A 25,966-nucleotide genomic window follows, 5' to 3' on the forward strand; every position below is an offset into this window, starting at 1 on the left:
AAATTCCCAAAATGGGCACAAAGTTTTCCCCCCACATTTTGTTTTATTTTAAAAGAAACACAAATGATGTCCATGCAAAGTTTTTTTCAGATTCCTCAAAAAATGATTACATGATTTCCAAATGTTTTCAAATTAGTCAAACTGACCCATTCCCTTTTTGCCATGCCTACTTGCAATCAAGCGCTGAATTTAAGTAAAAAAAATCTCTGACAATAAATAAATTAATTATTAAAATATTCTCGTTTCAAATAAAGTAAAATTTTAAAATTTTATTTCAATATTTTTACAAAATTTCACTCTTTATAAGTATGTGGTGTAACCTAGAACTGATAAAATCACAAGAAAAATGCAAAAATCACAATTTAATTTAAACTAATTGATCGGAATAAATATAATTCAATTTTAATTTTAAATAAGCAAAAATTAGTAATATTAATTATTCATATCGGCGAGCATATTATATGTGTATAATTGGCAAGTTTGCCAAAAATACAATTTTTATAGGAATAGAATGCTAAAATTCGAAATGCGTAACTAAACAAAAATCCACGAATGGAAATGCAAAACAATAATAAAAAGAATAAAATTGACACCAAAATTCTTTGGCACAAAATAAACAATTCTAAAAAGCAACTAGATCTTCTTGTTTAGTAAGAACAGTGGTACAAATAAAACAAATGAAATGAATTTAAAACAACACGGATATATTTTTATAAAAAAAATAACCCCTCCCCCTCCCTCCAGGGGCGTACAGGGGAATTTGTCCAGGGAGTAGCTCGTCACTAGAAACCGTCTGGAAACCATAAGATTTTACTGATCTGAGAGACTGAGCCCACATAGCCCCCCTGTGTACGCCTCTGTCTTCCTCCCCCAGAATTGTAGTAAGAATTATCAAGGATGATACTATGACGTAAAAGGTCAGCTATAGAACTACTTATATTGTTCATAATAATTATTTTGTTAACAGTGGTAACTTAGGCCTCCTTAACCTTGTTTAGGATTCGTCTCATTGTTTACAATTTAACTAGTTTCTGAACTGTCCTAATACGTCACAGTCGTCGTCGTATTATCAAAACAATGAAGACGACTTTAGATTTCAATTTTGATTTCTAACAAGCTATTTAAGAGCAAGGAACTCATAATCATGGAAACCAAGTAAAGCTACCAAATAACAGCTTATCTTTGGTTTCTTGTAAACTTGTATAACGAAAAAAGCTTAACAATAAAAACTTAATTTTAAAAGTAGTCTTCATTATATTGATATAAGTGCCGACTCCTGTAAACAAACCCTTTTCTCCTCTTCTAAGGTCTACTATCAATAGAAAAAAATTAATTTTCCATCGGTAAAATTGAAACTTTCACCCCCTTCCCCGGATTTGCAAACATTTGCAGAAGAGGGGAGGGGTGATTAGTAAAAACATACTCGTGTTGAAGAATACTACAGATCAATTGAAAGCCAATTGCAAAACTACTCAGGGTTTAATATCACGGCGGGGAGGGGAAATATTGGTTGATAACTTTCAAGGATTACTATAACAAACAGAACAATAAGTATAAAAATAATTTTAAGTACAATAATATTTAAAGATGAAAATTCATGTTCAAAAAACTTCTAGTATAAGTTGTACTGAACCAACACTTTACTAGTCTAAGTCTATAAATTTAAGTTTAGTGTACTTGGGCAAGAAATAAGAAAATGTGGCCCCAATAAACAATAAGATTACTAAGATTATTTATTATTTACATTATTTATTATTATTTCCCGTCTAAAAATGTTCTTTTTCTTAGTTTTATTTGTTTCTATCGTGATTTTTCGTTCATTAAAGCATTAACAATAAGAAAAGTCAAACTTAAAACGATCTTGATGGTAAAAATATTGTAAATTACCCCCCCCCCTTCCTCACTGAAAACTAATGTAAAGATTATAATTTACTTATTGTGACACGAACAGACTTATTTTTACTAAGCTGTAATTAAATACAGATCATTTGTGAATCACAGTTTCTAGTTGTATTTGTTGTAACATCGCCTCTTAAATTCTTATTATCCATCTCAAATCTCAAAAGGTTGACTGGAAAAACTTTCCTTTAGTTCAGTAATGCTATCCAAGCGTCCATGTTTACAAACTTTTCCTTGCACTGGGACGAGTTCAGTTGCGGATTTTTGCAACTAACGGGATTTCCTTGTGCAAAGTGTAATCTCTCCTTTGTAGGATTAAAAATGCGTATGAAGTATTTTTCTGTACGCATTTCTCATAACTTTTACATTGAAATGTTGGAATCATTCACAGCATTGAAAACCTTGTAGAGCCGCCTGCATTGTAGGTTAATTAGAATGCGTTGTTAACTAAAGTTGACATTTTGTTTAGGCCTGCCACTTAAACTTGTCCGCCATTAGCCATTGTTGTGATGAATCACCGGTGCATTGCGCTAGTTTCGGCGTGGAAGGATCCGCCATATTGGATAAACATCTTAACAATATATATAAATAGGATCAAATAACGCCAAAAGTGAATTTCTCTGTGTTGTAACAAAAATATAATGGAGGACTTAGCTTTTAAATTATTTAAATGGATTTCCCTAATGGATCTAAATATAAAGCCTTTTTATAAAGTGTTAGTGAAAATAAAAATATACCTGGCAGTGTTGACATGTCTCAATGTTTTATCCATTTTATTGTAAACCCAGGCCTGGTTCCCGCCCATTCCGTGGCATCTAAAAAATGGTAAAACTATAAAAATAGTAAACAATAAAATAAAAACAATTTTTTTTCTCGTTTATTTTTGGTTCAAATAACGTGAAACAGATGTTTTTCAGTGGGCCTTGGGCTCATTTAAGAAAATCTATCTAAAATTACTTTTCTACAAATTTTAATCCAAGGTTAATTGTAAAACGTACTAAACTCATCCCACTCTAAACCTGGTCATAAACGTTTCAGTAATTTCTTCACACTAAACCCACTTTGTGACCTCGTAGCTCCTCTAGTTTTGATTTCATGCCAAGTATGTATTTAATTACATACAAAATGTATAATTTAAGAAGTTCTTTTCTGAATAAAAACATGTAAGATATCAATATATACTTTTAATTTGAAGTGGCTTTCACTTAGAATATTTCCGAAATATTTCATACTTTCGTCGACACTGGCAATTTGTGTTTCATTTTTTAGGGATAAAAATTTTGGATCTGGATCCTAAGTATTGATATAATTCCATACCTGACAAGTTTGACCGGCCCGTCCTGTGTAGCGGCATCAAGGCAGTTGTCATCAGACATTACTTGCTGGCGTTTAGTATAAGCAAACACCTAAGAAATCAACCGATCAATCAATCATTCAACCAATAAATCAGTCAATCAAGTAATAAATAAATCAACCGATCAATCAATAAGACAGTCAATCAAGTAATAAATAAATCAACCGATCAATCAATAAATCAGTCAATCAAGTAATAAATAAATCAACCGATCAATCAATAAATCAGTCAATCAATTAATAAATAAATCAACCGATCAATCAAGCAAGCAACAAGTAACCAAGCAAACAGTATTCAAGCAACCAACAAAAATGCAGTTTAATCACTTAAATTAAAATGAGAAAAAATCCGATAGTCATTCGAAACTTTGTAGAAGACTATCCTCATGTTTTGATTCTTCAATTTCAAGATTGGAAAATTTTAGTAAAATAAAGTTTTTGTGATAAAGGCCCATTTTCATCTTGAAGACGATTGTGGGAAATGCAAATTTTTGCTTTTCCACGGGTTACCTCAACCAATTTTTCCTAACGCTCTGGATGTTTTGTAGACAAAATTGGTCTTCGATGGTAAAATAAATTTCCCTTACCTTACCTTCCCTGTAAAGTATTTGTAAATAATATTACCTGGTTTCCTCCCAGTCCGTGACAATAGGATAGACCTAATTCCTCACCACTCTTTCGTCCCATAGTATCCAGGCAATTATGTGTAGCATCATTCCTATCAGGTAAGTTGTGTTATAGATCTTCTTTTGGTCATGGTTTCGTTTTTACACAACCAGGGACCGAGTTTAATTAATTGAAGCGGTCACTGATCTACCTACAGCCAGTTTAAATATTACAATTATATATTCAGATCCTAGTGGATCTTTATTCTTGAATCGGCAGTAGGCAGTTCAACGACGAAGCTCAAATTCATTGAATTTGGTCATATGGCCTTTTTTTTTTGACTTTTAAGAAGCCCAACAAAAATTCTGAGATGTTTCTATCATATTCTAAAATTTCATGTCTGCTCATCTCTTCTCAAATTGATTTGATTTAAAAATTATGAATTTTAGCTTTAGAATATTTTTCAAGAAATTCTCTGTAGAAAAAAAATAAAACCACATCCTCCTGTATAAGAAGATCATAAGTTACCTTATTTCTCCTAGGAAGAAGTAGTCCAAAGGCATCTGGGACTCCGGGTATATATTCTCCAGATACCATCGGAATGATTTACATTTCAACTCTTCTCTCAGCTGTTTACGTGGACTAGAACAAGAATCTATTTATATAAAAAAGTAATCTCTGTTTGTCTGTCGGATCATAACTCATAACCCTGGACCGAGTTGCTTCAAATTTTGATTGGAGAACTCGAGAGAACCACGGTAATGTTCTTAACTTGGTTTTAAGATTTTAAGTCGAGGGGTTGACTTTTACAGGAAAAAAATATCTAAAATAAATCGTAATTTAAGCGCGGGTAAACGGTGGAGTAACTATGAGTAACTATGAGCAACGCTAAGTTCCTAAGCTAGTATATTATAATTACGAAATAGTGATAAATTCCTCCCTTTTATCGTAGTTCTTCTGGCCACCCCCCCCTCTCTCTTCATCAATAAGTACAACCTCAAGTGATTATACTAATCCAGGTAAGGAAGGACAAGCTTGATAGAGTCGCAGGAAGTTGTCATTTTTCAGAATAATGGGGTGTGTACTGTGTATAGACCAATGGCACATTAGATAAAGAATCCCTCAAAATTCAAGAAAAGCTCAAAGACAGTTTTATTAGTAAAAAAACTGACCTAAGATCTCCGATCTCTACATTTCTAGCTCCTGGATTCATGGAATAATAGAAATCCCGCCACTCGTCCATCCAGACCTCAGCGACCCTGGCGGCGTTCTTGTTAACTATTTTAGCTACTCCGCCTGGGAAGGTGTAGGGGGATTTATCTCTGAACACGTGACCAACATGGGAGCAGGGGATGATCTCTAGAGTGCCTCCACACTGCCACACCCTGTAGGAAAAAGTGTTATCAAAGGTCAAAACTTTTGAGTGATGTTATATAGCGCTTATCTACAACGCTTTTAATCTCAATCTCCACAACTAACTATCTAATTTTACTCACTTACCTACTTAAAATTAGTAAGTGAGTAAATGACGACAACTGTTTAGAGTTAGCTACTATTAAAACCAAGAAGGAATGACGTTAATCTCATTTTCTTTTTTTTTATCATAAAATCCAAAATTTTAGATGAACAGAAAACGCATATTAAGTTAGTGAATTAAAACAAATGTTAAGACTTCAGTGTACTGCATTTTAACATTTCGACCAGACTCAATTGTAAATAAGCTGCAGTGCGCTTAAAGTTAATTGTTTTCACAAATCTACAGAGATTGTTTAATGTTTATAATTCTGGATGGACAAATTGATATATTTTTAAATTAAAATTTGAGAATATAAAAACATAAAAGTTGGGAATTTTTTATTTAACATAAAATTTTAACTGTCTTTATATGACATTTTATAATAACAGTTGTATTTCATATCTATTCGATTTCAATTAAATTTTTCTTTAGCTGTTGCATTAACTTAACCAGTCAGTCAGTCAGTCAGTCAGTCAGTCAGTCAGTCAGTCAGTCAGTCAGTCAGTCAGTCAGTCAGTCAGTCAGTCAGTCAGTCAGTCGCTTAGTTGGTTTTCTTCCCTATGGCGGGTTAAAACTAATCGGAAATCCCTTTCTTCCCTTTGGCAGATTTCAAATATCTCCGATTTTAAACTGAAATCGCTATTTTTGGAAGCCAAGAGTTTTTGTAAAGGTGGATAAACGCTATCATGATTGTGTCGGTGACATCTTTTAGATAAAAGCTCGGGTCTGTAAACATATATTTTCTTTTAAAACCAAATAAAAAATTTACCTGAAGGACATTTCTAGATTTTCTCCTCCCCAGATATCCATTCCTTCATCATATGATCCAACCTACAAAACATTAGGTTTTAGAAGATGTGGTCCTGGGGACGGGGTTCTAAAAGCGGCTTATGGGGGGATGTCACCCCCTGGAAAGTTGGGGAGACGTAATCCTCCCTGGAAAACTGGGGAGACGACCCCCCCCCCTGGAAAAATTAGGAGAGCAAGAAGAGAGAGCAGATACCTTTTAGCCTTTTAATTTTGATTTTTTATTCAAAATGACGATTTTTTCTAAAAATAAAAATCTTGCTAACACACTTTCAACTTTCCACCTGGTTTTACAAAAAAGTGACCAAATTACATTAAAGAATTTCCAGGGGGAAGAAAATTTTTTGCCAAGTGGGGAAAAATCGAGGCGCTTCAATTATTACCCCCTACCCCCTCTGGAAAATATCATAAACCGCGCCTGGGGAAAGGGAGATTCCACCCTGGAAGGTGTGGCGGCCTGGGAATCCTTAAGAGTTATTTTCCAATATATATTTCCATGTTGTATAAACTAAGTTGCACGGTCCAAAAATAAAAAAGGTATGTCTTGTAATAATTCACTAAACTAATTTTCTCTTCATTATTATAATCAAAAAATAGATTAAATTGTAATAAAACATATGTTTCTTTTCGATTACCAGCTAATTAAGAGAAGAATTGATAGATATTTAATTTTAACTATATTTCTTTTAAACATCTTTAATAATTGTCACACTTTTAAGTATTAATAAAAAGAGTTATTTCAAAATTAAAATTATAGCTTTAACAGTTTAATATTCCTTTTTAAAGGGATTGTTCACTCTTTAGATATTCGGAAGATAAAACCATTGATCAATGATTCTGATCAGACCTATCTCAAGTTTCTCACATACCCCCATAACAAAAGTAACTGTACTGGGAGGTTTTGGTACAAAAGTATTTACATATTTCTGAAAAATATTTTTTTTTTATAATCTTATACATGTTTCTAAACAATTCAACATATTTCTGAACAATGCAACCTATTTCTGAACAATTCAGCATATTTCTGAACAATTCAACATGATTTTGAACAATTCAACATATTTCTGAATAATTCAACATGTTTCTGAACAATTCAACATCAGGGGCGTACGAGGTCTTTTGTTTAGGTGGGGCATATTGTGCGCAAGCGCGCAAATTTTTTTGGGGGTTCCCCCCTTTGGCAACATTGTTCCCCCCCCCTTAAAAACCCATTATTTGAAAAAATATTGATACCTTTTTTTAAATTTTTTTTAATTCAACATGTTTCTCAACAATTCAACATGTTTCTCAACAATTCAACATATTTCTGAACAATTCATCATATTTCTGAACAATTCATCATATTTCTGAACAATTCAACATATTTCTGAACAATTCAACATATTTCTGAACACTAAACAAAATAATCAAGTTTTTTTTAATTTCAGAAATGAAACATTATCAAAATACAAAATTTTTTTAATGGGGGGGTAGGGGGGGGGGATGTTCCGTAATCCACTAAATTTACCTCATAAAAGTAGTCTCTGTCTATACTGAAGAGCCCTCCTGCCATAGCTGGTGTATGAAGAGGTTCTGATCTATCCCCGTTCCTTCTATCCATCTCTCTCTGGGGTACTCGATACCATCTAGATAATAATATCAAATCAAAATCAAATTAAAGAGACTGTTACCGTAGTTTCAAGCCACCCTCCGTGCAAAGATGGCAATGCCGATCTACAACGGTACCCTTAAAAGTATATCCATGTTTTTATTTTCATGCTGGTTTCTCTGAAAAAAATTACTGGCCTATCTCTTACTTATGAGGTTTCAGGTTGGTTGAAATCTTAAGTAAGAAAAATGGAGAAATTATCAAAATTAACACTTTTGAGATTCTGACTAAATCCGACTTTGCCATCTTTGCATGGTGTGTCAGTGGAAATTATGCTTATTGTCCCTTTAAGTCATGAAATTTACCTGAAGTTGAGTTTCCAGTTGAACCCGCCCCAGGTCATATCACTGGCAGTTATATACTCAAAACTTTCATCTGAGATAACATCAATCACAGGACACACGACAGCTTTCCTAATCAATCATCAATCAATCAACCGACGAACCAATCAATCAACCAATTTATCAATCAATCAACCAACCATTCGACCGATCGACCTTATAATCAATCATTCGGCCAGCCGACTAATTAATCAAACAACCAACCATTCGACCGATCGACCTATCAATAAATCTTTCGGCCAGCCGACTAACTAACCAATCAATCGACATAAAATTTATGAAGTAAGGACATGGTTCGTAGTAATAAGTATGAACACTTCCATGAAGACGGAAATTGAGTTTTAATGCTATAAAACCTTGTTAAACTTTTTATGTATTTTACATTCAATTCATATCTTTATCCTCCGAATTAATTCCACTTTTACTGAGGAATCATTAACTATCGTCTTCACTTCAATTTCATCGATCAATTTCTTTATTTCTTTTCTGTCTCCACAGTATTAATTGATCAAAGAATAATTAAAGTAACCATTTAGTTCCTATTTCTTAATTTCTAAATTTCAAAATTTGTTTTAAAAGTTTGAGAATGAGTCAAAGACTAATGTTTTTTATGTCAATCAAGTTTTTTTTCATTCCTAATTCTCGGAAAAAATAAATTAAATTTTCTATTTGAATCAAAACTTAAGATTAACTATTTTTAATTAATTTCTTGTAAAACTTATTTTTTCAAATATCAATTAAGAGAAAAGTTTTTTTTCATCTTAGTTAATCAATCTTTTTAACTAATTGGTTTTGATTTTTTTCTTCAGGGGTGTTTATTTTTTAGAAGGGCGGGTTGATTCTTGTGGAATTAGTGAAAAAACTGAAAATCAAAAGACAAGTTTTTTTTCATTCTTTTTGATACTTTGCCCCCAAAAATTTCTTTCCCTCCTTAAAATATTATTTTTATAACTTAAAATAAAGTTTACATAACTTCCGACGAAATAAGATTTTAAAAAAGGGGTGGGGGTGATTTCTCGAGAAAATATACATACACCCCTGGATTTTTTACATTTTATTCATATTTTGACCAACCTGTTCTTAGCAATTTCAGCTAGAAGGGGTTCTAACCAGCCCTCGGTACATTCACAATGGGCGTCCAGGAAGGTAATCACAGATCCCTGGTGTCAACTTAGCTTTAACTCCTGCTTTGAATTTCCGGATTCATTAGATCCGCAACATTTTTTTCTTCCTGGATCCAGAATCCGGGTCCAAGTCGAATATTATCAAACAAAAAGAGAAAAGAAGTTTTGATCTCAAAACACTCACTTGAGCTGCTTAAACTATAACTTGGAACCGAATTCAATAAATTTGAGTTAGGTCGCTGAACTATCTAACACCGCGGTTCATTTCCTGAATCACCGAATCACCATTAAAAAATCATGAGAATTTGAATCATCGATTCGGGATTTGAACCGGCGGTAGGAAGTTCAGCGACCTCTCCAATTAAGTAAATTCGGTCCTTGGCTGTGTAAGGAGGGGGGACGGGGAGCTTGATGATTAATTTATCATGTTCCAGGATTATATTTTAATGTTTTTTTCTTGAGTTGGAAACCAGACACCACCAGTTCAAGGATATTTGATATCCGCACATTTTTTCAAGTTTAATAATTATTTTAGAATATTGGGAAAACAAACTAAAACTTAAGACAATATCTTAGGGAATTATATTTTCCCCCCAAAAAACAATAAACCAGGACCAAGGGGGAAAAAAATAGGAAATACTACTTGTTTATTGTGATTAACTTCCGTCAGTTATTTTTTACCCCAAGAGATTTCTTTATGATTCCCAAAAGTCTTATTTGAGCAAAAATACGTTTAAAATATTTTAGGTAAAAAATTATTACATTTTTTAAAGAAAATATAGGGAAGCTTATAATGGTAAAGATTACATGTTAAAAGATCTAACCCTCTTCCCCTCTCCCCCCAACTTGTAGAACCAAGTGGATAGACCAGCACTAAAAATGAAATAACAATTTAAAGATAGTTTCCTTGACATTCTTAGCTCCGAGTAGACGAGCACGAATCAGGCCAGATCTAGTACCAGTCCGCAGTACATGAACTAGAAGTACATTTAATATTAGTCCGCAGTACATGATCTAGCAGTACATTTACTTATAGTCCGCAGTACATGAACTAGAAGTACATTTACTATTAGTCCGCAGTACATAAACTAGAAGTACATTTACTATAGTCCGCAGTACATGAACTAGAAGTACATTTACTATTAGTCCGCAGTACATGAACTAGAAGTACTTTTACTATTAGTCTGCAGTACATGAACTAGAAGTACATTTACTATTAGTCCGCAGTGCATGAACTAGAAGTAAATTTACTATTAGTCCGCAGTACATTTACTATTAGTCCATAGTACATGAACTAGAAGTACATTTAGTATTAGTCCACAGTAAATGAACTAGAAGTACATTTACTATTAGTCCGCAGTAAATGAACTAGAAGTATATTTAGTATTAGTCCGCAGTGCATGAACTAGAAGTACATTTAATATTAGTTCGCAGTACATGAACTAGAATTTCTTTTAATATTAGTCCGCAGTACATGACCTAGAAGTACATTTACTATTAGTCCGCAGTACATGAACTAGAAGTACATTTACTATTAGTCCGCAGTACATGAACTAGAAGTACATTTACTATTAGTCCGCAGTACATGAACTAGAAGTACTTTTACTATTAGTCTGTAGTAAATGAACTATAAGTACATTTACTATTAGTCCGCAGTACATGAACTAGAAGTACATTTACTATTAGTCCGCAGTGCATGAACTAGAAGTGCATTTTCTATTAGTCCGCAGTACATGAACTAGAAGTACATTTAGTATCAGTCCGCAGTACATGAACAAGAAGTACACTTACTATCAGTCCGCAGTAAATAAACTAGAAGTACACTCAATAATAGTCAAAAGTACATGAACCATAAGAACATTCAAGACAGTCAAAAGGACATGAACTAGAAGGAGACTTAAGTACATGAGCTAGAAGTATATTTAATATCAGTTAAAACTAAATGAACTAAAAGTACACTCAATCAAGTCAAAAGTACATGAACCAGAAGAAAATTCAATATCAGTCAGAAGTACATTCAGATCACTCAAAAATACATCAATTTAAGTACATTTTTTCGTGAGAAGTGAAATTTTTAAAACACATCTCTTTCATTCTATTTCAACCTGGAACAGATAAAGTTTTCACATAGTTCTCCAGATCCTCTCCTAGATGTGTGTGCTCGGAAGCATCATCCACTAGGATAATTTCTTCCACTAGTTCTCTTGGAGACCTAGATATAGAATACATTAGTACTCCAGATCCTCTCCTAGATGTGTGTGCTCGGAAGCATCATCTACTAGGATAATTTCTTCCACTAGTTCTCTTGGAGACCTAGATACAGAATACATTAGTTCGCTAGGAGACCTAGATATAGAATACATTAGTTCGCTAGGAGACCTAGATACAGAATACATTAGTTCGCTAGGAGACCTAGATATAGAATACATTAGTTCGCTAGGAGACCTAGATATAGAATACATTAGTTCGCTAGGAGATCTAGATACAGAATACATTAGTTCGCTAGGAGACCTAGTTACAGAATATATTGGTTCGCTAGGAGACCTAGATATAGAATACATTAGTTCTCTAGGATATCTAGAAACAGAATATATTAGTTCTCTTGAAGAATTAGATACGCTATTTGTTAGTCGTAAATTATTAAATCAAGATTGTTAAAAAATAAAATGCATTCCATAAAAAGCTCAAATTTAAAACCACATCTACTTGCACCTCGAGATTGAACTCTTTATTAGCAAACAACTATGCGAAAAATTATTTTAAAATATATTTGACTAGACCAAGAACGTTCCAGAGAATAAAGTATATTAGTATTTTATTGTTTTAATACAGTAATTTCTGGAATTTAGGGTTTTCTATTCTCAATGAACTATTCGTTACTATGTATCCATTAAGATAAAATAAGAAGATAAGATAAGAGAGGATCTGAAGACCCCCCCCCATTTTGGAGAGCCCAGACCGCCATCGGGGCTAACTCCCATGAGCTCCGGCACCCCCCGGCTCCCATACTTACGATGGGAAGATGCTACCAGTGGGTCGGGCAGAATCCATTATATATTAAATATGAACAAAAAAAGCCAGCAACTCAATATAGCTCCCTGCTTTTATTAAATCTAGAAGAAAACTATAACCTTTAGCATAATAAATCCTTACATCAACCAAAGAAAATTGGAAATACGATGCAAAGATGCAAAAAAACCATACTGCAGAATGTATACTGCGAGGAAGTGTTTTCTCTTTCAGTGATATTAATGGACAATATTTACATCACTTAACACCTAGAAAGCCGGTAATGTATGAAAGGGTATCATTATAAATCCGGATACTGTAAACTGGGTCTTGTGAATGGGTTAATTCATTTTTTAAGATATTGAAAATTTTAGTTTAACAATATCAGTGGTGTATATTTTTCATGAAAAATCTTTACCAATAATGAAAATCATTTTGTGCCCCAAAATTAAGGTATCAAGGGTCAATTTTTTTAACGGGTTTTATTCGCTTTATTGCATGGGGGGAACTGAATATTGTTTTCCAGCAGGGGGGGGGAGATAATATACCTGTTTATAATTGAATGAATTGTTCTGAGAAGGGTGGTCCACGCCTCATTGTGGAAAACTATCACAACTGATGTTGTCGGTAATAAACTTGCATAAACCTAAAATAAACGAGCAACAATCAACAAATCATTCATTGATAAATAATAGAAACTAGATATTAAAATCAATTAGAAATCCCGCAATGTCTTTATTTGATCTGAAGTGAACATCTTGAATTTTTATTTTTTATCACAATTAAACTATTAACGTGCCTTGAACCCAGATGAGTGGCGCTAGGTATAAATGATCATTTATTCATAACATTTACACTAGTTTAAATCATCATAGTAAAATATACTACACTTTAAACTGAGCTGAAAACTTTAGAATGGTGGATATCGGGATTAATGCTTGATCTCCTCCTTTTCTTAATCTCCAGATTAAATATTGCTTGTTCTCCTCTTGTTATTAATCTCCAGATTAATTAACAGATCAAGATGAAGGATATCCCATTCTATAGTTTTCAGCTCTGTCTTCTTTTAACGATATTATCTTGCAGCGACTGGATTACAGCTGACAAATGCAAAATTACGTGTTTGCAGCAGCGGCCTCAGCTGCTAATCTCTCAGCCAAATAAATCATGAAAAACTAAATTTTCAAAGAAAATGTAAAAAGGAAATTGAACGTGGCTAGTTTTTTTATTAATTATTTATTGATAGCGTAATTTAAATGAGAGAGCGTCCGATTACGCCTTTATCTAAAATTGACAAAATCGTCGCTTTTCTAGCTTGAAGTGTTAAATACTGACAATTTGGTCAAATACGCAAGTGGATTTTTTAGAGACTGAAAATAATGCATTTCTGAAGAGTTGAACATCGATATCTAATTCATGAGGAAAAGCTTTCATGGGTACCGTTGTGAATCGGACATGACACTCTAAGTCACTTGGAGTCACAGTCCCTTTAAATTATGTGTATTATTCTATGATAAAAATTTTGAAGTTAAAAGATTGTCTTAGCTTTTAAATGATTATTTCCATGCATATTGAATTTCATATCTTGTTTAAACCATTAACAGTTAAATAAAAAACGTATTAATAAATGTTTTTATAAATTATTCAAATTAAAGAAAAATCAAATTTAAATGTTAAAGGTGTAATAAGTTTATAAAGTAAACAGGAATTGAATATTATAAATACCGCTCTTTAAATAAAATTTTTCTTAAAATTACGTTTACAATTTCTTAAAAAATTATTAATAAGGAATTCACATGTATAACGGAAACGTCATGTATGCGTGTCCGTACCAAAAGAGTGTGTGTAAGTAATACCGAACCGAAGGCGAGTACTGTAGCTCTGACAGTACATACGAATCTCGATATTTGTACAGTCTAGGAGAGTACATTTGCTAATTGTTAATTGTTCACTTATAAAGTTTAATATACATGTAATACACTATTTACATATTTAAGTCATCACTATAAGCCAAATTTTTTAGCAAAGAATATAACTTGATTAAAGTTTAAAATAAGCTACTCGTTTTTTAAGCTTAATTATCATTGACGACAGTGTTCTGCAACTTCGTTGACTGTAGTCATGTTGTGTGTCTGTACCAAAAGAGTGTGCGCGTGTAATACCGAACCCGTCTGCAAAGCAGTGCGACTGGCTTTCTCATGCCAGACCAGCGCCATTTCCTTACCCTTTATTCCTATTCCCTTATGTAAAATTATAATGAAATTAGAAATCCGCAGGCCTACGCCTACTACCTAGTAATAAAACCAATGTCTCAAAGTTTCAAGTATTCTTAAATAGCCTTTATTTAAAATATAATAATTGCGAAGAAACAAAAATTGTAGTATAGTTAACCTATGATAAATGTTTGTAATTCTAACAAATTTGCTATTGTCAAGTATCTTTATATATAAAGTTGTAATATCTGTTTGTCTGTTTGTTTGTCCGATCATAACTTAGGAACCCCTGGACCGATTTGCCTCAAGCTTTGATTGATGAATTCGGGAGACCCCCGGAAATGTTCTTATCTTAGATTTAAGATTCTAAGTCAAGATTGGGCCGACTTAAATAGCGATGAATTAATGAATGAATGAATGAATCAATTCATTAAATCAACTGAATAATTAAATCAATGAATCAATGAAACAATGAATCAATGAATCAATTAATTCATTAAATCAACTGAATAATAAAATCAATGAATCAATGAATCAATCAATTCATTCAATCAACTTAATTATCAATTAATCAATTAATCAATTGATTGATCAAATATTCAATTAATCAATTGATTGATCAATTAATTAATTAATCAATTGATTAATCAATCAACAAATCAATTGATTAATCAATCAACAAATCAATTGATTAATCAATCAAACAACCAACCAACCAATCAATCAATCAATAGTGTTTGAGTCATGAAGATGAAATTTGAATTACCTTAGATTTGCATTGAGATAATCTGACATCTTGAAGAGATCTATTTAATGAGATCATCTCACTGGCGAGCAGATTAAACTGATTTATTTTAAACTTTTCTCTCTTCTCTTCTTCTTTATCCTGAATAGAGAATCATTAAAGGTTTCAAGCCTCAAGACCAGATTAAAGATTTTGCTAAAAATCATGGATTTTTTCATGAATTTTGCCTTTTTACACTGGAACAACAGGACATAAAGTTTTGAAAGTAATATATTTTAAAAAGCAAGGTAAAGGATTTTCGAAGCTGGAAGAAGAAATTGGGGCATTTCCTACTGTAACGATGATTTCCCAAGAAAATAAATTTTCCAAATGGCTATAATGATAATAAATTGAAACAAATATCATAAACCTTAGTCCATTGTCCAAACTTTATTTCTATTTTACAGCTGTATCAACAATACACATACACTGAAGTTAAACAATTGTTAAATATAAAATTGCGATTTTTTTTTTTACTCAATCATAAAAAGGCCATAAAAAGACTATAATAAAAGCAGAATACGTAATTCAACCTTGGAATTGTCATTTTAAAGAGTTTCAGGTCTTCTTTACTGTCTCATTCTTTGTGGGTACCTCTGTATGTAAACATTTATCTTTTTAAAAATTTTTTTTTCTCACCTTGGGTATTTGAACAGGTTTACCCATTTCCCCAGGCATTCCTCTATTCTTGAGAACAGTTGGAGGTTTTGCCCAGGTTCTTAATTTCCCTCGGGGATAACTTTCATTCAAGTCCTCGACTTCACTACTCAAATATAACATGTAAAATAATTTAAAAATATATATTTTTCAATATTTCATGTTCGGACCTTGATACAAATGTTTACATTTTGCCGCGAGAAATTCAAACAATACAAAAAACGAAATATTGAAAATTTGTCAATTTTTAAAATGTTAAATTTTCTTTTTTTTTTGGGGGGGGGGGATTCAACGCTGTATGGTCGGAGAAAGTTAGAATGATCGGTTGAATATTTATAATAATTTTTTATTTATTTTTTATTTTATTAAATATCATGTTATATTCCTTATTTGCTTTGCAAAACTTATTGCTCCTTTTTTCCCTGTTTGTTCATTAGAACATCCAAACCCTGAGATTAGAATTAAACTTTTTTTTCATCAACGAGGTTTATTCAAGGGGGGGGGTGTATATTTTTTTAGAATTAAACCCCCCCCCCATGATTATTGATGATTTGGAAGGGAAATAATTAAAAGTTGGACTTCATAAGACAAGCTTTTTCATTCTTTTTAAATACTTAAAAATTCTTTTATTTCCCTCAAAAAAAGAATTTATATTACCCAGAGAATAAATTCTGGTGAAAAAAATTAATCGCTAGAAAAATGTAGAAAAATATTCTGAGCCATCATGGTCAATGTTAATTTCGTGTTTCGAATGAAAAAGATTGTTTGACTATTGGCTGAGGATTCTTTTTATTTAAGAGAAAGTCACAAAAAATCCACAAAAATATTTTTATTTCCAAAATGATGGCCCTGCTGTAGAGAAGTTCTCCAGAGGTGGGGGTGGGGCCCGGGGGGATAACACAAAAAAAAACCTGTTAAGAATCATAATTTTTTTGTTTAAATCTTTCCTACGCCACTGCTGCAGTCTGAATATGTCATCAGAAATATCATATCTATGCAACCAAACATAGTTCAATGTTGGAATGTATATTGTAGAGTATAGTTAACAAATAAGGGGGCTCGGAGGAGAACGACCTTGGCTCGGACATTTTTAAATATGACGCACTCCTTCCCCTCCTCAAATAAGAAAAATAATGCCAATTGTTCTACTTCTATTTGAAAAGGCAAATTGTATATCGTTCTAACCATTTAAAGGTGTTCCAGAGAACAAAATGGATAGGTTCTGATATACCAATATCTTATAGGGTGTCCCTGCCTGCGCCCTGCAATCCATCCGGACTACCACACAATTGTTTAGCGCACGTGTATTAGTGGAGTGAAGGTTACTTAAATCATTGCGATGAAAGCTTTCGAAACCACAATTTGGAATCTATGTATCCCTAGCAGACCCCAGATGAGAGATGTTGCAATTATAATCTTGCATGTGTGCCTTCTACAACGAATCATGATGAGGTCTACAGATCTTCTTGCAGACTCAAGGGTTCAAGGTCAACAACTTTTAATGGTTCTTGAATTCTCAGAAATCTGTTCTTGAACAAGAATAAGAAAAAGACAAGAATAGGTCTTGGTTCAGGTCAGAATAAGACCTATAACTTGTCAGATTTAACCTATTTATACATTTTTCTGAAATTATTAACATTAATATCGCAGCCTATATCTGCCCTCCTACTCTCATGTTTATATTTTTGACATGCAATTAATTGTATTTTATTCACTAGCGTTAAAAGAAGGGTAATTTCCTAGAGAATGATTTTTGGACCCCTCCCATAGAGCTCGTATATTTTGCACATAGTTAAAGTATGACACGTGACCGCAGCACCCGGCCCACTAGCTTGTCCTCGCCGCAGCACTAGGCACACTAACCTGTCCTAGCCGCTAAACAATCCCATGTTGTTTAATGAAAATCTTTAAGTTACATCATATAAACCTAAATTACTGAAGCTAGCTGTTTCATTTAACATGATTGTTAAATGGGTTCATCAATACTTTCATAAATTCTAATAACCGGCAAACACGTTGTAAGGTGGCACACGAAAAAGGGTGCATAGGTTCTCTGGGTGCATGTCATTCCTTAGCATTGAAATGCAAAAACATTTTTTGCTCTAACTTGATGAATTTAGGTGGAAATAATTTCAAAAAAATCTCGAGGTAATTTCCTATAAAACGATTTTTATCTTCTGCTCCCGGACGTCGAGATTTTTTAAATTTTATTTAGTGTTTATTAGATCTTTGCAATTTAAAAAAAAAATTTTAAACAAGAGCAGTCTTTCGCGGGGTTCGAACAGGCTTTCGCGGGGTTGGAGCAGGCTTCTGCGGGGTTCGAACAGGGTTCTGCGAACTACCTGGGTTCGAACAGGATATTGCGGGGTTCATGGCCGCATGGCCCCCCCTCCCTCGACAAATACTTGCAATCTGCGGGAAAAGGGAGAGTTTAGAAGATGATAATTTGAGATCTATAAGGGACAATCTTCGTTTATATCCCATCTGGTAAACTATCGAAAGTGAAATAAAAACTTTCATTGTCACTTGCCACAAGCTGACGGTTTTATAAGTTATATAATCAATTTTGATAATGTCGTCGTGGACATATTGACATAAGATTTCTTAAAAAACCATTTAGTACATTCTTATGTAAGACGTTTTTTTGTGATTAAAACCGTAAATTACATCACTCGTCTATCTTCAAAATTTAACTATTCTTCTTATGATTCTTCTTAAATTTTCCGATCATGTCCCAAAAATCGTATTTTAGACCCATGTTACGGTTTGATGTGGGACACCCTGTACTTTATTGATTTAATTGATCATTTAAAAAGTTTTTCTCTGATATACAGATCGCGTCCCATATCATATTAGATTATCTCCAATCTTTAACACCTAAATACGCACATAATACTCGAAAAATCTAGCGTTTTCTGCAAAAAATAATTTCTATAAGCCTTTAAATTTTTCAAAAGGATTCATTTTTCTTAAATTTTCTGATTTGTCCTTCAAATCGTAATTTAGACCCATTGACGCGGTCTAATTTGATGTGGGACACCCTGTAAATTGCATGCATATTAAAATACGCGTGTTTGACATTGCTTTTATATAAAGACTAAAACGATCGTGGAATTATTAAAGCAAAATTGTTAAAATTTTACTACAGGGTGTCCCACGAAACATGACAAATAAACGTAGTCATTTTTAGTTAAACAAATCTTTTGCTTGATTATATTTTACTTTGAAATCAATTTTAATAGCTCCCATATAATATATTTATTGCTTTTTGGTATCAAACAACTGAGCAAATAATGGAAAAAGACATTCTAAACTATTCACCAACTGTCATGTTTCGTGGGACACCCTGTACATATTAGGACCTGGAGGCCCTGGAGTTTAGACTGTGAAATCTATGGATTTTAAGGGGTTTTCAGGCCTCAACGGGTGTCCCCCCCCCCCCTGGAAAAACAAAATATTGAGCTCCCCATGGAAAAATTCCTGAATACGCCCCTGAATTTTAGAGAGTACTTATCACTGCTTATCCAATTTCCAACCTACCCCACCACCCCACCAAAATTTCGAATTTTTTTCGTTCATCCTGGTCAGTTACAAAAGTCGTCTTTTAAATCGTCTTCAGTTGTAATAAAATCCTGTGCGGCATTTTCGCAGAATCCCGGGCGAATCAACATAATACAGAAAAATAGTTTTAATCTGATTGATTCTACAAATAGTATGTTGTATAGCCGTAGAGCCTGGTCTCCTAGCCTCTTTCAGCCGCAGCGCTTGACCCAGAAATTTAAACTCCCTGATGGGATATAAATATGTATTATTATTTCATGTTGGAAAGGAACTCGGTAATTTCCTAGTATACGATTTTTGGACCCCCCTCATAAAATTTAGATTCCATGCTCATAGTCCACGCTAATTTATTGTTACATACAATTGTTTGGATTTTATCTGAATGATGAGCTGGTTTAGTAAATCAAAAAAAGGCATTTAATGGATGTAATCGAAAGGAAATTAACACAATTTTAAAGAAATATGGAGAACGTTTTTTTATGATGAGAGATTTGTCAGTCGCTTGAGGTTAGCAAAATTTTGTAGGGTGGGGTGGGAAATGTGTGACACCAGTTCTAGTTAGCTCACTGAAGTTAAGCACACTTTTTCACAGCCAGTAACTGAATTGGTGTCCAGACTGGTGTTTCTGGGTTCCATTCCCGTACGCCCCACAATCCAGTGTTTTCAAAAACATCTGAAGCCGACATCTGGTGAATCACAAGGATAGCATTGGTCATGTGGCCGTAGCGCCCGGCCTCCCAGCCGCAACGCTCGGCCCGGAAATTGTCCTACCCTAACCTTAAAATAATAAATAATAATTTGACTGAAAAACTGGAAAATAAGATGTCATGTACAAAATTGATAAGTTCTCCAGGACAGAACCGACCCTTTAATCCTAGAGAACGATTTTTGGACCCACCCCCGGGCCCCCTTCTATCAATTTTGTATATGACCTAGATATCAACTATTTTCAACAAAAACATATTAACTTTGTATTATTTCATAGTTAGGTTAGTACAGGACAATTTCTGGGCCGAGAGCTGCAGCCAGGACAGGTAAGGGACCGAGCGCTGCGGCCAGGACAGACCTTCAATTTTAACAATTGTCAGCAAATTAGTATATAAATATATATATATATATATATATATTTATAAATTTGGCTTGTCTGTCTGTCTGTCTGTTTGTTTGTTTGTTTGTTTGTTTGTACCCAATAAACGTCAAAACGGCTGACCTTCCCTGGGACCTCACGGAGCCCCAGGGAAGGTTTATGAATGATCAAAATTCAGATATTTTTCTCCATCAAAATTCGATCTTTATTAAATTTTGAAAATTTTGAAAATCCACGAAAGTTTTTGTGAAAATCCGCGAACTATTTTTTTTGTTTTACCATTTACACAAAGAGAACATGTTCACAATTAATTTAGAAGATGGGCGCGAAGCGCCCTATAAGGCTAGTATGAAATGTTTAGGGTTTGGTTAGGTTAAAACACTTTCCGGGCCGAGCGCTGCGGCTAGGACAGGATAGGGTGCCGGGCGCTGCGGCCACATGACCAACTTTATCCATTTATTAAAGATGAGATGTATGTAAAAAAGGATGAGGGGGGGTTAAAGTTTTTTGAGTCTACTCTTCAGTGTATCAATATTTTTTCACAGCTTGTGCAGCATATTATTATCATAATACCAACCTCAACTATCAATCTGAATATTTTTATGAAATTAAAATGTTTTTTTTTTCAGAAGAATGCCCCCGTTTTTGCGGGGGGAGGTAGCGCGCCTTGTTCTCTCCTACACCCTGGAGGAACAGCTGGCGCGCACGACAAGCGCGTTTCTTGCTGAATCTAAAGATATTCCTCAGGTGAAATATTGCTATTTATTAATAGAACCCACGCTAATGTTAACTACGTCAAATTAAGCTTCTTGTCTCTGTTTCCTAGAGTCTAGTTTTATGTGTGTCCAAAGTTTAGTGCCCAATGTTTCTAATGTATGGTGTTGTCTAGTGTCTCTTGTTTGTCAAGTTAGATATTCGCGGGATTTCTATTTGGAAAATTAATTAATTATTTTATAAGCTGCAAAATGTAATATTAGACATCAACTGGCAAAATTCAGGGGTGTATATATTCTTGATAAATAATTCCCCTTTTAAAAATCATGTTTTTCCTCGAAGTTAAAAAAATCTTGCTGAATTTGGGAAATTAGATAAAGTTTGGGTACAAAGTTGAAAAAGGGAAAAAAAACTTGCATTTGAAGTTCAAGTTTTCATTTTTTCCCTCCAGAATTTCTACAAGTATGGCGGAGGGGGTAAAATTTGAAAATATACATAACTGCTAATATTTCATTTATCTTCCCTTGGGGAGGGAAAAAGAATATTTTTAAGGAAAGGGTTGTAGATTGTGTTCAATATAAGATAAACCTTCTGTATATTTGTGTATTCAGGATATGAAGGATATGGATTCTGAGGAGCAGAAGGAATACTGTTTAGTCAACGACAGAACCCTCATGGACGTCTTAAAGGAGTACGTAAGGTTAGGAACCTAATAAAAAGCCACCGTTTAAGTTTATTGTTTGAAGTAAATGATGTACACCCTCGCCTTTTAATTCTGCTCCTCTTAGACTTCTTGTCTTTTTGAGCTATTATGAATTTTGTACACTGCTTTTAATCGTTTCTATTACTCAAATGAAGCAATATCCAAATTTATATAAACCTCTTTAAGGAAAATTTTACTTATTTGTTCAAATTCCTTACGTTTTAAGAGTTTGAAACCATTAACTTGTGAACATTTTTCCCACAGCGCGGTTTTAAAATTCATTACTTTGGTTTCTAAATATTTAATTACTTTGGTATTTGGATCAAAAACACAATTTTCTTAAAACCTTTTATTCATATTATTATATTTAGTCTCGTAAGTGAGGTTAAGAAGATATCTATAGAATTCGACAAGATAGAATATGACAGTATGAAGTTTGAACCTCCGGTTAAAATACTTAGAACAACGATTAATAACATGAAGCGAAAGGTAAAAAATATTTTATATTTATCGGACAATTAACTGTTCGTTTAAAATTATTAATGATGCTCCAAACCTCACAGAATAAAAAATGAGTTAGTTCCACATTTTTTTTGAGATACATTTTGGTCTGGGTGGACCCGCTTCAATCTAACGATATAATAACTATCAAAATCAATATTTAAAAATGTTGAAAAGTCAAAAGAAAACAAAGAAAAAAACTATATAAAACGAGAAAATTAGTTGTTTCCAGGTTAGTGATTACTGATTTGTGATTTTTATGAAAGGAAATGAAATATTTACATTTACAGTGTTGCAGGCCAGATTCAGAATGTCATTATATTGAAATCTTCATCTTCAACGTTATTGATCAAATAAAGGTTTCAAGGGTACTACTGCTATCTTTGCATGGAGGGTCACTTGAAATTACCTTAACAGTCCCTTTAAACACTTATCTCATATATATCTCTTGCAGGAGTTAGAGAAGGGTGCAGAGGAACAGGAGAAACTGAGGAAGAAAGAACGAAAGAAACAATTAAAAACTATGTACAAGGTATAGGGTAACCCACAAAGTATGAGATTGTGAAGACGACCTGAAACTCTTAAAATATGACGATTCCAAGATTTAATTGAGTCTTCTGTCTTGAATATAAGATAAGGGAAGGATCTGAAATATAGTCTTTTAATGGTTTATTTAATGATATGTCTAAGATAGAAAGTTTACAGTTGCAGGGAATCATGAATATAAAGAAACATGCAGTATAAGTTCCGTACAGTCGTCTCTGAAGTCAGATCCTTTTTGGGTACCCCTGTAAAATAAGAAACATTTTTAAAAGCTTTAGAGCACAAAGAGTAACGAAATATTTGAGGGGGGGGGGGGAATAAGGATTTTCATCAAAATCAAACAGTCCAAGTTCATAGCAAAGGTTTTGATCTTCAGAGATTAAAACTTTTTGTTCTAAATTCCGGAGGCAAGCGGTAATCCCCATCTTATTCAAATTAATTAGTTTTGAATATTCTTTCTTGCAGTGCTAAGATCCGGATCTGTTGGATCCGCAGGATATCGGCTTCCTGGATCCGGATCCGCAAAAATATGAGGATCCAAGGGGTAAAATATCAACCAAAAACCCATATCTGAACTTTTGAAGAAAAAAAGATTATAAAAATTTCCTCAATTCTAAATGGTTTATAAGTTTTAGGATAAAAATAAGCGAAAAAAAAGTCAGTAAATTTTAATGAAATGACCTGGATCCGGATCAATTTTTTTCAGTGCGAATCCAGGATCCGGATTCGCATGCTTTCATGGCTGTATACTGCATGGACAGCTAAAATTGAGATATCTAGCACTATTTCTTAATATTTTAGTGGATACCGAGATTATCTGCTATTGCACACCAAAGTTATGATTTCATGTTAAATATAAAGTCCTCAGTAAATTTCAGGTTGAGACGAGAGTTTAGTTTTGAGATGGACTTAAGATCTATTTTATTGAACCTGGAAAGAATATACGAGAAAACTCTGTTTGTAGGAAAAAGAAAATATTAATATTAATATTTAATATTTAGACGATTATCCCCACCAAACCATCGACTGAGGTGGCAGCAGAAATAGTTATACATCTTCCTCCAGCCAGCTCCTCACAAGGAATCTTTTGATTTTATTATAGCTGATGATTGATTTTTATTGATTATTAGTTATGTTTTATTTTTAATATATATATGGTGTTCTACGTTGGGTCCATATTCAGATCTGAAATGATTGATTTATGATTTTAAACGATTTTTTGATGCTGGACATGTTTATTAAGTAGATTGATTTATTGATTGATGGCTGGGTTTCTGTTTTTTGTTTGTATGTGCGTCTGGTTAAAATATGGGTAAATCTGATGTTGACTGAGATATATTAATAATTCAAAATCTTGATTTACAGTTACTCTTCCTCAGGAAGCAGATTTACCAGCTGAGAAAGGTGACGCCGAATGCTTATAAATGATATAACTCATAATTCCTAATTTTTACAAAAATAAATATCAATTTCTTTAGCCCCCCACCCCCCCTCCTTTAAAGCAAACACTATTTCTGAATCACAAGTACTCTCCCCCCCTAAATCTCCCCTCTACTTTATTAAAAATTGTCCTATTTAGAATCCTTGCCTTTGATCCCGTCCTCTACTCCTTTAAAACTTGTCCTATTTAGAATCTCTGCCCTTGATCCCGTCCTCTACTCCTTTAAAACTTGTCCTATTTAGAATCTCTGCCCTTGATTCCGTCCTCTACTCCTTTAAAACTTGTCCTACTTAGAACGCCTGCCCTTGATCCCGTCCTCTACTCCTTTAAAACTTGTCCTATTTAGAATCCCTGCCCTTGATCCCGTCCTCTGCTCCTTTAAAACTTGTCCCATTTAAAATCCCTGCTCTTGATCCCGTCCTCTTCTCCTTTAAAACTTGTCTAATTCAGAATCCCTGCCCTTGATCCCGTCCTCTACTCCTGGCGTATCTATACCTGTGATAAGTATACCTGACTCCAGGCAGACCAAACCATTCAAACCAAACCCAAACCAAACCAAACCAGCAGGACAGAAATCCAAAGAAGATTCAGATGATGAATTTCTTAAAGGTTAGAAACTGGTTCATAGATTCATTGATCTCTGTTAGAGGTATAGATTTAGAAGAATTTCACCTTCCACCCTTTATAGATATTTAGGTGGAATATTAAGTATTTGACATCAAGTGGAAACTTGAGGGTACTCAAGATTATTTTACTTTTATTTCGTAAAACTTCAAGTGATCCTGTATTTAAATAGTGGCATAGCATGTTCAAGTCACATTTTTTCCTATCTCCAAAGTGGAACCCTCAGACTGCCTTTGGGGCTATGGACCACCGTGCAGATAGCGGCCTGGAGTCCAATCCAGTGCACCATTGTGAATCGGAGCATGCCACTCTTTAAATTGGAGTAAAAATATTTTTAACTTGAATTTGTTTAGGTCTGCTGGGAGGGTTGGGAGAGTCAATAGCCAATGTAATTCCTTCAAGTTTAAATAAAGAAAGTATCGGAGATGTAGCGGATAATTGTCTTGAAAACCCAGATCTATTCCAGGGGCTTTACAACCTCTTCGGTGAGTAGATAGATAGATGGATAGATGAAAATGATTGATTGATCGCTTGGTTGATTGATTGATTGATTGATTGATTGATTGATATTAATCACTACAGCAAATAATTTTAAACAGTCATAAAGGGGATGGTGGAGTTGGCACATTTGATGTAGGGGGGGGGGGCCCTGCCTTCATTTTTGGTTCAAATCTTCCAATTTTTTGGATGCACGCCTAATTAGGGTTCGAAATTCCTATAATAAAATCAAATTGAACTTTAATGACCTCTAATGACCTCTAATGACCTCTAATGACCTCCACAAATAGAAAATATTTCAACTATGGCTTAATGCATATCAAACGAAAGCTAGGAA

At 33.7% G+C, this 25,966-nt stretch overlaps 2 protein-coding genes across 4 annotated transcripts in view; one reads left to right on the plus strand and one right to left on the minus strand.

Annotated features, from left to right (window-relative positions):
* Window positions 1-1,423: 1,423 nt before the first annotated feature.
* LOC111695957 (polypeptide N-acetylgalactosaminyltransferase 5) lies at window positions 1,424-17,576 on the minus strand. 3 transcript variants are annotated; one of them, XR_002763970.1, is made up of 19 exons: window positions 17,337-17,576; window positions 16,905-16,949; window positions 16,343-16,406; window positions 15,940-16,063; window positions 15,283-15,402; window positions 12,852-12,949; window positions 11,400-11,506; window positions 10,201-10,271; window positions 9,245-9,330; window positions 8,135-8,242; window positions 7,689-7,806; window positions 6,144-6,205; window positions 5,031-5,243; window positions 4,387-4,500; window positions 3,877-3,970; window positions 3,217-3,305; window positions 2,637-2,714; window positions 1,954-2,470; window positions 1,424-1,530 (listed from the first exon to the last, which is right to left on the minus strand). XR_002763970.1 is itself a non-coding variant. In XM_023465452.1 (18 exons), exons 1-18 carry the CDS (start codon window positions 17,401-17,403, stop codon window positions 2,365-2,367), a joined length of 1,764 nt encoding a protein of 587 aa, XP_023321220.1. In that variant the 5' UTR covers window positions 17,404-17,576; the 3' UTR covers window positions 1,424-2,364. The 3 variants fall into 3 exon arrangements, 1 of the variants encoding a protein (XP_023321220.1); XR_002763969.1 differs by having other exon boundaries at window positions 1,934-2,470; XM_023465452.1 differs by having other exon boundaries at window positions 1,424-2,470.
* Window positions 17,577-21,238: 3,662 nt separating this feature from the next.
* LOC111695947 (uncharacterized) overlaps window positions 21,239-25,966 on the plus strand; it is a 24,057-nt gene continuing 19,329 nt past the window's right edge. The window contains exons 1-8 of the mRNA XM_023465426.1: window positions 21,239-21,352; window positions 21,931-22,019; window positions 22,394-22,511; window positions 22,978-23,055; window positions 24,068-24,146; window positions 24,432-24,470; window positions 24,958-25,116; window positions 25,485-25,616. Of these exons, the coding sequence (XP_023321194.1) occupies window positions 21,239-21,352; window positions 21,931-22,019; window positions 22,394-22,511; window positions 22,978-23,055; window positions 24,068-24,146; window positions 24,432-24,470; window positions 24,958-25,116; window positions 25,485-25,616 (808 nt within the window). The remainder of the gene's footprint in view (window positions 21,353-21,930; window positions 22,020-22,393; window positions 22,512-22,977; window positions 23,056-24,067; window positions 24,147-24,431; window positions 24,471-24,957; window positions 25,117-25,484; window positions 25,617-25,966) is intronic.

The sequence above is a fragment of the Eurytemora carolleeae genome, unplaced genomic scaffold (assembly GCF_000591075.1).
Source record: "Eurytemora carolleeae unplaced genomic scaffold, Eaff_2.0 scaffold96, whole genome shotgun sequence".
NCBI classification, from domain to species: Eukaryota; Metazoa; Arthropoda; class Copepoda; order Calanoida; family Temoridae; genus Eurytemora; species Eurytemora carolleeae.

What these genes read in the sequence shown, in the direction of transcription:
- LOC111695957 (XM_023465452.1), bottom strand. Translation starts at nt 17,403, where the DNA reads ATGATTCGTTGTAGAAGGCACACATGCAAGATTATAATTGCAACATCT. An exon ending in AGACTGCAGCAGTGGCGTAG is followed by an intron (nt 16,407 to 16,904) that starts GAAAGATTTAAA and finishes TTCTAATCTCAG; the next exon opens with GGTTTGGATGTTCTAATGAA. An exon ending in AACCTGTTCAAATACCCAAG is followed by an intron (nt 15,403 to 15,939) that starts GTGAGAAAAAAA and finishes TTCTCTATTCAG; the next exon opens with GATAAAGAAGAAGAGAAGAG.